We start from the raw sequence: 16,496 nt of genomic DNA on the forward strand, positions 1-16,496 counted from the left end.
ATGGGCTCATCTGGGCCCACACTAATGATTTCATTCTGGGTTAATTACCTTTTTAAAAACCTATATCCAAATACAACTGCATTCTGAGGTCCTGGGGGTTAGGACTTCAGTATATGAATTTTGGGGAAGCAATTCAACCCATGACACCTGTCAAATTTCAAAAGATATGTGTGTATATGTATATGAATGTATTACATATATTTGTGTAAATATATATACACAAACACACATGTGTATAATATATATTATATGCATATATATTCTTTTTTAAGTGAAAAAAATTGGGAATGAATGTTATCAGGCTCTTAATTTCTACTCTGAGCAAAACTATTGTAGAAGCCAGAAAGCTCCCCAACTTGAAGCAATGTTTGGTTCTCCCCAGGCTCAGCCACAGGCCGCAGGCAACTGTCTCTTCCCACTGCTCCTATCGATAGGTGAGTTTATCAAGTTCTGGGATTCAGAGACTATTCAGACAGGTCAGGAAAAAACCCACAAAATTCCACCCTCAGGTTGAAGGCGGTGTAGACAATATCTGACCAATACTTGGTGTTGAAATAATTACGGAATAAAGGGAGAATGACACTCCATGAACATTAGTCTCTTTATATCCTTCAATTTTCATTTTATTTTGATTAAAAGAATCACAGTGAGCTCTTGCCCAGAAAGAAGAGGACATTCCTAAGTATGGCAGGCCCTATATCAGAGACTTAGCAAAAAGTCAGTAAGATTGCAAAGGGAGAGGTTGAAGACAGGGGAGGCAGAGAGCCTCTGTCCGTGGTACGAGGCCTTGGCTGGTTCAGAAGACACGCAGCCCCATGTAGAAGTAGACAGTGTAGTCTTATTACTTATACTTCCAGATAACATGATGAGACCAAGAAGAGTCAAAAGACCTACTTTATTAGGCACTCTCTACATTCGAGCTGTCTCTCTGTCCCCCTTCCCCAGCACCTCTCTTCTCCTGCAGGGCACCGTACCCCCATGAAATTCTCTATGTGGTTCTCATGGTGGGAGAATAAGAGGGTTGTCCTGCTGGGCTGGTCCTGGGCACTTAGCAGAACGTTGTTCTTCCTTGGGAAAAGGAAGGACAAGCAGCTTCTCCTCCATAGGCCCCAGGAAAAGGAAGGAAACATCCAGGCTTTCTCCCCGAGGATTTGTGGTGAGATCCAGCTTCACAGGGAAGGCCTCAACAGGGCTGTTTTCCTGAGCATCCTCGGGCTTCTTCTCATCATCCAAGTCCGGGAGGCATTGGACAGATCCTTTAGGCACAGCTTTGGGGGGCGAGTTGGGAGTCGGGGCTATGATTTTCTGCTGGGACTCTTCCACCCCGGGGAGGTGCGCAGGGCCCTGGTTAGCAGCGGGGTCTTCTCCTCCGGGGGCAGGAACCTGAAATAAGAACATTTTCAAATAAGAGAACATCCCCCGGAAAAACTCCTGCCTTTGCTAGGACCAAGCTAAGCTGTTCTGGGACTTACTGATGGAATGTCTCAAAGCGAGACCAGCTAGAGGGATGAACCTCTCGTTAGAGGGTTAAGAAGCAAAAGCAGACAATGGAAGCTTGACTGCAAGTCTCAGAAATGCAGAGCTGAACAGTGGTTTGGAGAGGTGAAATGGCTTCTTCCAAGTCCCCGGGGCACTGTCACCGTGCTCCCGGCAGAGTAACCACAGCCACCCTGATTCATTGCTTATTCATTGCCAGGCCCCATGCAGGGCCCTTCATCCAGTTCCTCTCCTTGTTTCCCACTGGAATCTAAACAGAGTGGGTGTTGCAACCGCATTTTACAGACCAGGCAACCAAGACTCAGAGAGGTACAACTTGCCCAGAGTCACACACCTCACAGGTGCCAGAGCAGGCCCGGGACAAGGTGGCCTTTCTCAATCACCCTCTCAACTATAGCTGGCTGCCTCATAGTAAACACTCAATAAATACTTCTGGAAAGGGTAAGGGTCTTTGGGACACTGGGTTTAATGTTTCAGAGGCCTGAGCCATCTGAGCTAGGATATCTTTGTTCCTGAAGGAGTCTTACTAACACATTGTGACTGGAAAAAAAAAAAAAGTATGACCAGTCTTTAACCAGCCAACCTGAGGGTATGACCTTGGGGCAGCCTGAATAAAGTGGGGATCATGGATTTTAGGAAATTAAAGGGAGAGGGCGGTTAGGATTTAGATTATCTGCTCTCCTTTTCATGAGAAGACAAACAATTAAATTGAAAAATACCTGTTGTTCAAAGAAGTCACAAGTCACGGAGACAAACTTTTCTATTCCTGCTTTAATCAGAGAACCTTTGCAAAGACCAACAGGCTAAAGACAGAGAAAACACAACATCCTGTGAGTATTATGATTATCAGTGATTATAAATGTAAATCAACTTGCTTTCTGCTTGTGTAGACACACAGTCAATCAACATTTTTATGTTCCTACCATGTTATGGGTAGGCTCTGAGCCAATTCTTTCTAGATCATTTTTATCAAATAATCACCCAAACTAGGCTAAATTTCCTCTGATGATGTGAAACTCAGGATTTACTTTTTAAATTTATTTTTATTTTTTAAAGTAGGCTCCTTGCCCAGGGCAGAGCCCAATGCCAGACTTAAACTCACGACCATGAGATCAAGACCTGAGCTGAGATCAAGAGTTAGTTGCCTAACTGACTGAGCCATCCAGGGGCCTCTAAACTCAGGATTTCTTGAGGAACAAACCATTAGAAAATTCTTTGTCTTGAGCAGAAATCTGGGTCTATAGAACATCTACCTCTTGGTCTTACTTCTCCCCATGGGTCAATTTAAAACCTGTTCTCACCTCTCACATAGTAGTGGACTTCTATGTATGTTTCCCCTGAGTTTTCTCAGATAAAATTCCTCTCAGCTCCTTCAACTTTATTTAGAAATAATTTTGTTTTCTTAATACAAATGTTATAAATAGTTATTTAGAATATGGATAAACAAAAGAAGGCCTGTAATTACATGAAAGTTACCTGTTTCCCACAAAGATTTGATTTTTCTTCTAACCTTTTTTCTTATGCATATATATTTTTCTTCTAGATAGATCAGATTATATTACATATTTTATAACTCTCTCCTCTAACTTCATAATATATTGTGAAAATCCTTTAATGACATTAAATAGTCTTCTATGATCTTCTTTATAATCACTAGCTAATATTCCTCTGCATTATTTAATAAGTTCTCAGTTACTTTCTTAGGGTAAATTCCTAGAAGAGGAATTTTAGAGTCATAGAGTATACATATATTCGAGTGCAAGTAGACTATTGTAATAAAATGTCTCAATTTCTAAAGAAGAACTCTTAAGAACATTTACAGGGAATTTACTAAAATGTGTCTAAACGGATTGCCTGAATATTACTCTATCACCCATGTCCAGACTATATAAAGAGAAGATTTGAAATTCCTTAAGATGAAAAAATCCATTAATGTAGGAAGTCCTTGGAGAATGGTGCTTCAGCCTCTCCCTTCTCCAATTCGTCACCAAATCATATAGGGGACACTCTCTAAGAGAACCTTCTGGAGAGACTGCAGTTATCTGTGCCAAGTAGAGCCTGGCTACTTCCACTCTGACTAGGATTTGCTGAGCTACTCTAATTCATGCTGAATCTAGGGTGAACCACAAAGAGGGGAGTAAATGTTATTGTTGAAAATGAAAAAAAAATTGATGAACGCTGTGTATTGTGTAAGACTGATGAATCACAGACCTATACCCCTGAAACAAATAATACATTATATGTTAATTTAAAAAAATGAATAAAATCTTTAAAAAGGAAAAAAAAAGAAAAAAAAACCATGATAACAAATCATTTATATAATCTTCTACCTTAAGAAACAGAAAAACAACAACAACAACAACAAAAACCAAACTCATCCCAAAGCAAGCAAGGTGAAGGCCATAATAAAGAGCAGAGAGGAAATAAATGAATTAGATAATCACAAAAATGGGAAATAAACCTGAAAGTTGATTATTTGAAACAACAAAACAACAAAATTGACAAACTTCAGCTAGACTGACCAAGAAAAAAATGACTCATATTACTAAATTTGGAACTAAAGAAGGGACACCACTTCCAATCTTTGAGAAATAAGAAAGGAATACTATGAACATCTTCCTGTATGCTGAGAAATTAGGTAACTTGGATGAAATGGACAGATCCCTAGGAAGACACAAACTACCAAACTTAAGAAGAAACAGAAAATCTGAATAGAACTATAACAAGTAAGGAGATTGAATTATTAATAATTTTTTTAAAACCCCAAACTCACAAAGACAAGCTCAGGCCTATGGTGAATTCTACCAAACATTTAAAGAAGAATGAACACCAATCCTTAACGAACTCTTCCAACATAAAATAGAAGAGGAGGGAAATTTTCCCAACTCATTCTATGAGGCCAATATGAAACTCAGGCAGAGACAATACAAGAAAACAATAGATTAATATCTCTTATGAATATAAATAGAAAATCTTGTAAAAAATACTGACAAATTGAATTCAGCAACACATAAAAGGATTATATACCATGATGAATTAGGATTCGTCCCTGAAGTGCAAGATTGTTTTAACATGCAAAAGCCAATCATTGTTATATACGATAATGATAGATTAAAGGAGAAAAAAACCATGGTTATCTCATTAACTCAGAAAAAGCATTTGATGAAGTCTAACACTGTTTCTTGATTAAAAAAAAATTCAGAAATTAGGAATAGAACTTTTTCAACTTAATAGAGGGCATCCACGAAAAACCTATAGTTAACATCATACTCAATCGTGAAATACTCAATGTTTTCCCCAGGAATAAGATAAGGATGTCTACTCTTCCCACTTCTGTTCAATATTGTAACAGAAGTTCTAGCCAGGGAAATTAGGCAAGAAAAAGAATTAAAAGGCATGCAGATTGGAAAGGAAGAAGTAAACCTATCTCTAATTGCAGATGACACGATCTTGTATGTAGAAAATCCTAAGGAATCTACTAGAAAACTATTAGAACTAGTAAATGAGTCCAGCAAGGTTCTAAGATATAAGATCAATATACAAAAATTAATTGTATTCCTATACACTTGCAGGAAACAATTCAAAAATAAAATTAAGGAAACAAATACATTATTTTAGCATCAAAGAGAATAAAATATTTAGATACGCAAATAAGTGAGTATTGAAGATTGAAAACTACAAAACATTGTGGAAGGAAATTAAGTGACTCCTAAAAAAAAAAATGAAAGACAATCCATATTCATGGGCTGAAAGACTTAATATTATTAAGATGACAGTATGTCCCACATTGGTCTACAGATTCAGTGCAATTCTTATCACACTTCTAACTGCCTATTTAAAAGTAGAAAATGACAAGCTTATCCTAAAATTTTTATGAAAATGCAAGGGATCCAGAATATCCCAATAATCTTGAATAAAAAGAATAAAATAAGAGGACTCACACTTCCTAATTTCACAATTAACTACAAAGCTATAGTATTCAAGATAGGGAAGTCGTGGTATAAGGATAGGTATATAGATCCATGGAATAAAACTGAGTGCAGAAATAAACCTTGACATTTATGGCCAAGTGATCTTCAAGAAGTATGCCAAGACACTTAAACGGGGGGAAATGATTACTTTTTTCAGTAAATGACTCTAGGACAAATGCACATCCCCATGCAAAAGAATGAAGTTGAACCTTCTGCCTCACACAATATACAAAAATTAACTTACTATGGGTCACAAACCTAAACGTAAGAGCTAAAAGTACAAAACTCTTCGAAGAATACGTAGGAATAAATCTTAGTGATCTTGGATTAGGCAATGATTTCTTAGAGATGACTCCAAATGTACATTCAATGACAACAAAAATAAATAAAAGGAACTTCATGGAAATTAAAAACGTTTGTACTTCAAAGAACATCATTTAAAAAATGAATAGACAACCCGGAGAATGAGAGAAAATATTTGCAATCATGTATGTAAGGGATTGTATCTAGAATATGTAAAGAACTCCTACAATTCAACAATAAGAAAATACATAATCCCATTTTAAAATGGGCAAAGGATCTGAAGAGACATTTCTCCAAAGAATATATACACGATAATGGCCAGTAAGTACATTGAAAGATGCTTAACATCATTAGCCCTGAGGAAAATGCAAGTAACAACCAAAATGAGATACCACTTCATACTCAATAAGATAGCTATAATAAAAAAGACAGGTAATGATAATAATAAGTATGAGCAAAAAGGTGGAGAAACTGAAACCCTCATACTTTGTAGATGGAATTCTAGAGCTGGTGCAGTCACTTTGGAAAACAGTTTGGCAGTGAGTCAAAAGGTTAAACATAAAGTGTGACCCAGCAATCTCACTTCGAACTATATATCCAGGAGAAACGAAAACACAGTGTACATAAAAACTTGTATACAAATGCTCCTAGCACCATCATTTATAATAGCTCACACAGGGAAGCAACCCAGTTACCCATTGACTAATGGATGAAGAAACAGTACATGGTACACCCACGCAATGAAATATTATCTGGCCATAAATGGGAATGCAGCACTGATACAGGCTACCACACAGATAAGCCTCGAAAACATTATGTTAAGTGAAAAAAAAGCAGACACAAAGGGCCCTACACAGCATGATTCCATTATACGAAATGTCCAGAAGAAGACAAAGTCATCGAGACAACAAGTAGATTAGCGTTCTCTGGGGGCTTGGGTGAGGGGTCAGGGGAACAACTGCTAATTGGTAAGGGGTTTCTTTTTGGGCTGATGAAAATATTCTAAAATTAGATAGCGGTGATGGTGGCACGACTCTGGGAATATAGTAAAAAACCCACTGGATCTTATATCTTAAAGGGTGAATTTTATGATGTGTAAATTATCTTAATAAAGCCGTCGGCATAAGTAAGGAGAAAACAGCCTTTTGACTTACTTTGTCTGATTATGTTACAATACATTGTGTCATTCAACATTTGCCACCCCCTGTGTTTCCGATGGTTTCAAGGTGCCCTGTCCGTCTTGGACGCATTCTTTGCAAGAAGGCCTGTTGGACTTCCTTGTCCTTCTTGCAGAGTGGTCCCAGGAATGGCATCCCATGCTGTATTCCAACTGTAGCTGGATTTGTTCACATAGAAACAGGACCATCACAAACCACTGAGAAGATCCCTCTATGTTTCACAGTATCCTATGATCATTTTTTCCCCAAAGGTATCATATTATGGATGAAAAATCACAATTATGATAAAATAAAATCCTTTATTATTGCATCTGAGCCCGCACAGTCTCTACTTAGTCAGTTGTTCCTTAAGGGACAGAAAAGCATCTCATGCCTTACAACACCTGATGTAATAATTTATGCTCAGTAAGTACATATGGATGACTCATGATCACAAACCTTAAATTAGGAAGACGTTCAGGAATACTTACTGCAGAGTCAGGGGGCTGAAGTGCACAGCTGCTGGCCTGGGATTTGGTACATGGTGACTCTTTGATTAAGTATTCCACGAAGTAGGAAGGGCCAACCACCCACTGGTATGAGACGAGAGTTGAGAAATAAAAATGAAATCTTACCATGCGGAGAAATGATTCAGGTTTGGCAGCATTTTATTTACGAGAACCAAACGTCCTCAGTGAAAATCATTGTCAGCACAGGTCTTCTGCTCTCCTTGTACTCCCCACCAAGACCAAAGCATGGGTTGTGATTTTGTTATTTAAAAAACGATCACCATACTTTTCTTCCCTTCTTAAGGATTTGAAAGGGCTCTAAAAACCTTCCCTTGGGTGAGCTGATTTTTCCTCCTGTAGATTTGTTTTTAGTTTAGCTCTTCCCTATATAATAGATTCAACATCACCCAAACACGAATGAGCCTCCATTTTCCCTAATCTGTAAAACTCACGATCCATTCCAGGCCTTAAGATGAAGCAGAAATTGACTTGCTAAATGGTCCACGGTCAATTAAATAAGAAAATGCAGCAGCAAATAGTGAACCTAAGTAGAATAACCAAGGAGACTGTGAGTCTATTTCCCTTCTCAGCTTAAGGCCAAGGAAGTAAAATGGAGTCCCACAGCTCTGGTGGAAATCCCATGGCGTATCTCAGACACTGAAACACGACCGAATGTACATCAGGTCTACCCAAGTAGGGAATAAAGAAAAGGCTTTTCAGTTCGAATCAAAAGGAGTGCCTTGATGCTCACCTCTCAGCTTGGGAACTGTCAGTAACAGTTATGAGACACATTGTTGGTGTAATGACACTTCAGCCTCACCTGGCTAGAAGCCTGGATGACTTGGACGAGAGAATACTGCTTTGAGGTGCTCTCACTGTTGTATTTTGCAAGAGACTCAAGGGCAGCTTCCAGAACGCTGGGATCTGACAAGTCAGTGGCGCTGGGGCTGGGGCAGTCAGGGCACATTCTGTGAATCCTTCTTCGAGAAACTGTTAACGCCAAAGAGAGAAGTTTAAAAATGAAACTCCTTAATGATTTTTTTAAAAGATTTTATTTATTTATTTGACAGAGAGAGAGACAGCCAGCGAGAGAGGGAACACAAGCAGGGGGAGTGGGAGAGGAAGAAGCAGGCTCATAGCGGAGGAGCCTGATGTGGGGCTTGATCCCATAACGCCGGGATCACGCCCTGAGCCGAAGGCAGACACCCAACCGCTGTGCCACCCAGGCGCCCCTCCTTAATGATTTTTAATCCCATAAGTCATATGACCACAACAGAGCCAGAGATTAAAAAAAAAATCATTCGGCAGGGATGGAGTGGAAAAGGCATTACCTAGAAAGAAAGCTGTCAGCAGAGAGTTTTCTGCAATGGCTCTGTACTACTTTCATTAAAAAAAAAAAAGATTTTTTTCACCTCACACAAATGTATTTACCCAAGGAATTGTGTTCAAAAACATATGTGTGTTATATTGATATAAAAGCTTTCCCCCAGTTAGCTCAGTATCTTCCACCATCGTTGCCTCTGTCAGGCAGACTGAGTGTCTTAAAATGTTGGGATTTCATTAGTGTCACGTCTTATTTACCTTTTTGTCCCCAACACCTAACATAATGTCTAATGCATTGTAAGCGCTTAGCAAATGCTTGTTGAATGACATACAGAAGATAAGCATACCCTCCCGAGTTAGAAAATACAAGAGAGCCAGAAAACAAATATTGGTCAAATCACTGTGTGACTGGATAGAATAATCGTGCTAAAGGTATAGCGAGCATTTCTGATTGTGAGGGCCTGGGGGTGGCAAAACTCGCATGAAAGGCTGGGGAACTTTTCCGGAAGTCATTTCTGTGGAGCAAATATATTGTTTGATCAACTGCGTGTTTATTTGCATGTATTTGGGCATACTGTGAGGCAGTTTCCATAGCTTGTCACTCCTGGCGCCATTGTCCCCACAAGTCACTTCCTGACCTCCCATATCTCTGACACCTATGACTTCCCTTTAAATTCCAATCTGTCTTGTTGGTTGTTCTCTGGACTATTTATGTAAGACTCATCTTCGCAACCAGGAAGCTTAAACTGCGGCTAATAAAATACTCACTTTGTTGCTTTATTTCCCAAAGGAACCAGTGACTCTGTTATCTCCTGGAGCTTATTAGAAAGGCAGACTTTCAGGCCACACCCCACACCTCTAGAATCACAATCTGCACTTGAACAAGATCCACCAGGGGGGTCACATTCACATACAGTTTGACGAGTAGTCACATCCTATCTTCCCATGCCTTGGATGCTTGCTTTCCAAAGAAGGATCCAGCACGAATGCACGTGCATATTTGAAATATCATTAGTTTCAGCCTCATTCTTAGTTCATTTATTCAACCATACTATGGACTCCTTACACTTAATAGGAATGGAGGGAGGGCTTTGGCAGACAGGCAGAAAGAACACATGTTCTGCTCGATAGAAGATAAACCCAAATTGAGGCATCGCATTGTCTCTGTTCTGTGGTTAGGCTAAAGTTGTATAGGAGTGAGAACAGATGAACACCTTTCCTTTCTGGAATGGAGAACATGGTAGAAGCAGCAGCATTGGCAGGGGTCCTCAAAGAATGTAAGTTCTAAGGGCAGAGGGTGTCAGGCGAGGGCATCCTCAGGGGAGAAGGAGGCCAACAGTAGATATGGAGATTGGAAAGTTCAATGTGTGTTCGGAAAATAGCAAAGCATTCGTCCAGTTGCAGAAAGTGAGGAGTTGGTGTAGTCTGGGAAATAACGTCAGAGAGAGCTAGAAAGGGAGCCTGGGGACCAGAGTAGAGATTAAGCCATTTACGTCAGACTGAAAATTTAGGATTTAATGCAGCCCTCTATAATAAAGGATTTAAGCAGGTTTTTAAAGAAGATTCCTTGTGGGAAGAGGAGCAGTACAGGTTGAACATCACAGGAGGGGCAAACACTGGGTATAAGAACATGGCCTTGGTATGAATAGGCAGTAAGGCTGGGAGAATCCTATATACTCTAGGCATAGCCCTATTTAATGCTCTTTTTCCATATTTTATTAAAACGAACAAAATCAGAGCGCTCTCTTACCTGGGCGAAGAGTGCAGTTATAAGCAGGTAAGTAGACAACCCTTGCTGGCTTGTTAACATAAAATAATGCTTTGCATTGACCATAAACCTGGAACAAACACACACATTTTATGAGATGGTGGAACAAACTCTGTCTTTTAAAAATATCTCCAAAATTAGATTGGACATTTAGTTTTAAAGATTTATTTACTTGAGAGAGAGGAAGGGCAGAGGGAGAGGGAGAGAGAATCTCAAGCAGACTCCACGCTGAGCACGGAGCCTGACTCGGGGCTCGATCTCACAGCCCTGAGATCACCGACCTGAGCTGAAACCAAGAGTCGGATGCTTAACTCACTGTGTCACCCAGGGGCCCCTGGACATTTTCTTTTTAAATAATGAAAAACTAAGGTCAGTGTTAGCAGTTTGGGGTGTGAGAAACTGCCAGCAAATCAACAAATAGGTCACGCTTCTTCTGAAACGCACCTAGTCTACACTTCCCAGCCTCCTTCCAGATTAGGTGTGACTGGGTATAACTGAGCTGCAACCACAGGAAGGTGAGCAGAAGTGATTGCAACCATTTCCAAGTGGCCCATGAAGTTTTCTCACATGTGACCTGTCCGCCATGTTCTTTCTCTTTCCCTAGCCTGATGCAAATCAGCACGGCGGTCAGAGAAAGCACGAGTTGAAGGTGGCAGTCTAGAACCACAATGGAGAGGGAACTTGGGTCTCTGTATCACTTCTGGAGGAAAGCCCCCTCTTGATCAGGAATTTCTTTTTTTTTTTTTTTTAAAGATTTTATTTATTTATTTGACAGAGACAGCCAGCGAGAGAGGGAACGCAAGCAGGGGGAGTGGGAGAGGAAGAAGCAGGCTCCCAGCGGAGAAGCCTGACATGGGGCTCAATCCCAGAACGCCGGGATCACGCCCTGAGCCGAAGGCAGACGCCCAACCGCTGTGCCACCCAGGCACCCCTGATCAGGAATTTCTATTTTGAACTTTACAAGAGTGAGAAATAGACTTCTATCATGTTGGAATCAGTATACATTTTTTAGGGTATATATATTATAGCAGCTAGTGTCACCTTAACAAATATTCACAACAGGGTAAGGACACTCTTTGCTCTTCAAAACCAGATAGGTGTAATTTGACAGACTTGGTTAAATGATTAAAAAAGATATATCGATCAAATAGTTTACTTCTAAACACAGTTCTGCACTCAAAATGTAAAGTTTTGTATCAATTAATGGATATAACCTCAGGATAATTGGGAATCAAAAGATAGTTGACAATGTTATTTTCAAGCTTCTTCAATAGTCGCCTTTAAAAGGTTGAATCCTGAGGACTTTTAGGTTCTAGAATTCCAGGAAATCCTTCCATGACACCTCTGGGAGCTTCCAGACTGTAAGCCTTCCCTCTCCCCAGCCTCATATCTCCTATCAGTGTTCAATGAAACAAAGCAAAATAAAACCAATAAAGCAGCTGTCTCGCCTTTGCTCCGATAGTCTTCCTCACACACACATCCAGAGCACTACATCTCAATTCTTTTTTCTCACCCCTCAAACACTAGCTCAGAGCCTCAGGGTCTTGAAGGTAGGAAACAACTTGGGGGCAACTTCAATGTTAAGGTCATGACTCCCAGTGGGACCCTCAGAAACGCCTTTGCTTAAACTCTTTGATCTACAGCATTGGCAAAACCACACGGGCGCCGTGCCCGAGAGGTTATAATGAAGGGCATTACAGAGATGGCTCCCATTGAGCAACCTTCTCCCAGGTCAGAGAACCCTCGCACAAGCACTTACCGATCTATGAAGGTGCCTCACCCCACAGTCCTTCCACGCCTTTCTGCTGAGTACATGACAGTCCGTCTCTAACACGTCCAGCGTGAGATAGAACAGAGATCCCAGGCCAACCTGTGAGAGGGGGTTGAGAAATGCACTGCACCCCACAGGAAGCAGAAACCCCTAAAGGCTGGCCAAAAAGTCTCTGTTTTATGACAGAACCAAAGTCTGGGGTGTTTGTGAAGATTTTGGATAACCTGGGGGACCCCAGACAAACGTCAGAGTAGGATAACTGTTAGCACACTAACAAGAACACGTAGCACACCCTGGCAGAGAAGAAAGGAACGTTCTTAGCAGGGTTTCCAATATGGAAAGCACCTGTCAACGCGTGTCTCTGGGGTCCCATCCCCTGCTTGGCCTCCTTAGCTTGTGTAAGCACCTGCCCAGGATAGGGGACCATCACTTGCCTGTCTGTGTTCGCGGACATCGCTCACTCGGTTGAGGCTCAGCACGTAGCCATCCTTCCGGTCCCTGTTGATGTCCTGAAGGGCAAAGCCTGCGGCTGTCAGAACATCTGAGTCATTGCAGCCACGGGGATGGACAGGTGAGGGGAGGGGCGGCGCGGTTGGAGATCTGGCCCTGCAGCATGCAGCCAGGGCACAGAGCACCAGCGGAAGGAGCAGACCCATTCTGTGGGGAACAAGGTCCAGGATGAGTCAGGATGTAGAGCTTCAGGGATCAGGCTGCTCACAGCACTCTCTCTGCAAAGCCAATTTGCAGTTTTGTAATCACAGCCTGAACCAGTAACCAGGTTTTGAAACCCGATGTTCCATCTTATCTCCTTGAATTCTAAATGTGGATTTAGTCAATACTTTGGATGGGATCTGCCAATGCCTCTAACCTTAGACCCCGGAGCAATCTCATATTCATGTGTCATGTAAACAAATTTGTTTCCTAACCTTTTCCTAAGAAACGATAATAAACACTTGGGTCAAGGCTCCTAGGAGGTCATGACTGGATTCTGGTTTGTGTCCAGGGCTCCATCCGAACCAGAATATGTGGACTGTCACCTTCTTCCTTCTCCCCTGGCACCTGCCCTCCAGCCGATGTCCTGGGCCACAGGAATAGTTATCTCAGGCATGGAACCTGGGGTTCGGTCCCAATGGTGTTCAGTGAGTTCAGATTTCCTGCCTGACTTCCCGTGTTCACCAGTCTTGTTAGATCAGGAAAAGAGCTCTAACTTCACATCACCTGCATAAAGCACCACTGACATTCCTAATGCATTTGGGACGTGGCTAGAAAGTATTCTACTTAGCCTTATTTAAGTTTTTCAAAACAAAGGCTTCATTTAAATAAAGAACAAAGAAGTGAATGATACATCAATAGTTCTCTCATCATATTGCAAGTCTACCTCTCTTTCTGTGGATCTGTATGGAAGCAAACTCGTTAAACACTATGGTTAAGAAGAGATAGCTAGTCATTCAGGATAGAAGGAGAGATAAAGAGTTTCTCAGATAAACAAAAACTAAAGGAGTTCATGACCACTAAATCAGCCCTGCAAGAAATATTAAAGGGGACTCTTTGAGTGGAAAGGAGAGACCAAAAATGAAAGTATAAGGGTAGGAAACATAAAAGCAGTAAAATGAGTATTTCTGTAAAAAAGCAGTCAAGGAACTCACACGAGATAAAGGATATAAAATATAGGCGTGCCTGGGTGGCTCAGTCAGTTGAGTATCTGCCTTCAGCTCAGGTCATGGTCTTGGGGTCCTGGGATCGAGTCCCACGTCAGGCTCTCTGTTCGGTAGGGAGTCTGCTTTTCCCTCTGCCTCTAACCCTCCCCCTTCTCATGCTCTCTCTCTCTAATAAATAAAATCTTTGAAAAAGAGGGATATAAAATATAATAACATATACCTAAAATGTGGGGAGGAGAGGAGAAAAGAATGGGTGCAAACTTGAACCATCAACATAATACAGACTATTATTTGAAGAAGAGGTTATATACAAACCTAATAGTAACTGTATATCTAAAACCACTAATAAACATGCAAAGAATAAAGAGCATGAAATCCAAATACATCACTAAAGAAAATCAGCAAGATGTGAGAGAAAGACAAAAAAGGATCAGAGAAAATCTTCAGCAACAACCAGAAGACAATGGGAATAAATACATATCTATCAATAACAATTTTGGTTTTTGTTTTTGGCAGAGGGAGAAGCAGACTCCCTGCTGAGCAAGGAGACTGATGTGGGATTAGATCCCAGGACCCCCGGATCATGACCTGAGCTGAAGGCAGAGGCTTAACTGACTGAGCCACCCAGGTGTCCCTATCAATAATAATTTTGAATGTAAATGTACTAAACACTCCAATCAAAAGAAATCGAGTGACAGAGTGGATAAAAAAACAAGACCCATCTATATGCTGCCTATAAGAGACTCATTTTAGATCTAAAGACGTGTGCAGGTTGAAAGTAAAGGGATGGAGAAACATTTATTATGCAAATAGATGTCGCTGGAAAGAAAGTTGGAGTAGCAATACTTAGACAAAACATTTTAAAACAAAGACTGTCACAAGAGACAAAGAAGGACACTATACGGTAATAAAGGGGACAATCCAACAAGAAGACACAATAATTGCAAATATTTATGCATCCAACATAGGAGTACCCAAATACATAAAGCAATTAATAACAAACAGAAAGGAACTACTCAATAATAATGCAATAATAGTAGAGGACTCTAATACCCTACTTACATCAATGGACAGATCGTCTAAACAGAAAATCAACAAAGAAACAATGGCTTTGAATGACACACCGGACCAGATGGATTTAACAGATATATTCAGAATATTCTAGCCTCAAACAGTACAATACACATTCTTTTCAAGTGCACATGGAACATTCTCCAGAAGAGATCACATATTAGCCCACAAAACAAACCTCAACAAATTTAAGATCAAAATCATACCATGCTTCTTTTCTTTTCTTTTCTTTCTTTCTTTCTTTCTTTCTTTCTTTCTTTAAGATTATTTATTTATTTATTCGACAGAGACAGAGACAGCCAGCGAGAGAGGGAACACAGCAGGGGGAGTAGGAGAGGAAGAAGCAGGCTCATAGTGGAGGAGCCTGATGTGGGGCTCGATCCCACAACGCCGGCATCATGCCCTGAGCCGAAGGCAGACGCTTAATTGCTGTGCCACCCAGGCGCCCCATACCATGCTTATTTTCTGACCACAATGCTATGAAACTAAAAATCAACCATAAGAAAAAATCTGGAAAGACCACAAATACATGGAGGTTAAACAGCATGCTACTAACCAATGAATGGGGCAACCAGGAAATAAAAGAAGAAATAAAAAAGTACATGGAAACAAATAAAAATGGAAATACAATAGTCCAAAGCCTCTAGGATGAGCAAAAATGGTGGTCCTAGGAGGGAAGTTCATAGTGGTACAGGCCTACCCCAAGAAGCAAGAAAAATCTCAAATAAACAACCTAACCTTACACCTGGAAGAGTTAGAAAAAGAACAACAAATGAAGCCTGAACCCAACAGAAGGAAGGAAATAATAGCAATTAGAGCAGAAACATGTGATATAGAAACTAAAAAAAACAATAGAACTGATCAATGAAACCAGAAGCTGGTTCTTTGAAAAAAATTAATGAAATTGATAAACCCCTAACCAGTCTTATCAAAAAGAAAAGAGAAAGGACCCAAAAAATAAAGTCACAAATGAGAGTGGGAAATAAGAACCAATACCATAGAAATGCAAACAATTGTAAGAGAATATTATGAAAAACGATATGCCAACATATTGGACAACCTGGAAGAAATGGATAAATTCCTAGAAACATATAAACTACCAAAACTGAAACAGGAAGAAATAGAAAACGTGAACAGACCAATTACTAGCAAAGAAATTGAATTGGTAAACAAAAAACTCTCAACAAACAGAAGTCTAGGACCAGATGGTCTCAGGCTTCTAACAAACATTTAAGGAAGAGTTAGTATCTATTCTTCTCAAACTATTCCAAAAAATAGAAGAGGAAGGAAAACTTCCAAATTTATCCTATGGTGCCAACATTACTCTGACACTGAAACCAGATAAAGACATTAAAAAAAAAAAACCATAAAAAACTCACCACAGGCCAATATCCCTGATGAAGATAGATGCAAAAATACCCAACAAAATGCTAGCAAACTGAATTCAACAGTACCTTAAAAAAATATT

At 40.3% G+C, this 16,496-nt stretch overlaps 1 protein-coding gene across 2 annotated transcripts; it reads right to left on the reverse strand.

The window, feature by feature from the left end:
* Window positions 1-727: 727 nt before the first annotated feature.
* On the reverse strand, window positions 728-13,491 carry FETUB (fetuin B). Of its 2 annotated transcripts, XM_008705208.1 has the most exons (7): window positions 12,734-13,491; window positions 12,288-12,398; window positions 10,511-10,598; window positions 8,258-8,427; window positions 7,420-7,521; window positions 2,217-2,300; window positions 728-1,383 (listed from the first exon to the last, which is right to left on the reverse strand). In XM_008705208.1, the coding sequence occupies exons 1-7, from the start codon at window positions 12,953-12,955 to the stop codon at window positions 1,000-1,002; spliced, it is 1,161 nt and encodes a 386-aa protein (XP_008703430.1). In that variant the 5' UTR covers window positions 12,956-13,491; the 3' UTR covers window positions 728-999. The 2 variants fall into 2 exon arrangements, with proteins under 2 accessions (XP_008703430.1, XP_040477682.1); XM_040621748.1 differs by lacking the exon at window positions 12,288-12,398.
* Window positions 13,492-16,496: the final 3,005 nt, after the last annotated feature.

This window comes from Ursus maritimus, unplaced genomic scaffold, assembly GCF_017311325.1.
Source record: "Ursus maritimus isolate PB19 unplaced genomic scaffold, ASM1731132v1 scaffold_4, whole genome shotgun sequence".
NCBI lineage: Eukaryota > Metazoa > Chordata > Mammalia > Carnivora > Ursidae > Ursus > Ursus maritimus.

What these genes read in the sequence shown, in the direction of transcription:
- FETUB (XM_008705208.1), bottom strand. Translation starts at nt 12,955, where the DNA reads ATGGGTCTGCTCCTTCCGCTGGTGCTCTGTGCCCTGGCTGCATGCTGC. An exon ending in ATGTCCGCGAACACAGACAG is followed by an intron (nt 12,399 to 12,733) that starts GCAAGTGATGGT and finishes CCCCTCTCACAG; the next exon opens with GTTGGCCTGGGATCTCTGTT. An exon ending in TAACTGCACTCTTCGCCCAG is followed by an intron (nt 8,428 to 10,510) that starts GTAAGAGAGCGC and finishes TGGCGTTAACAG; the next exon opens with TTTCTCGAAGAAGGATTCAC.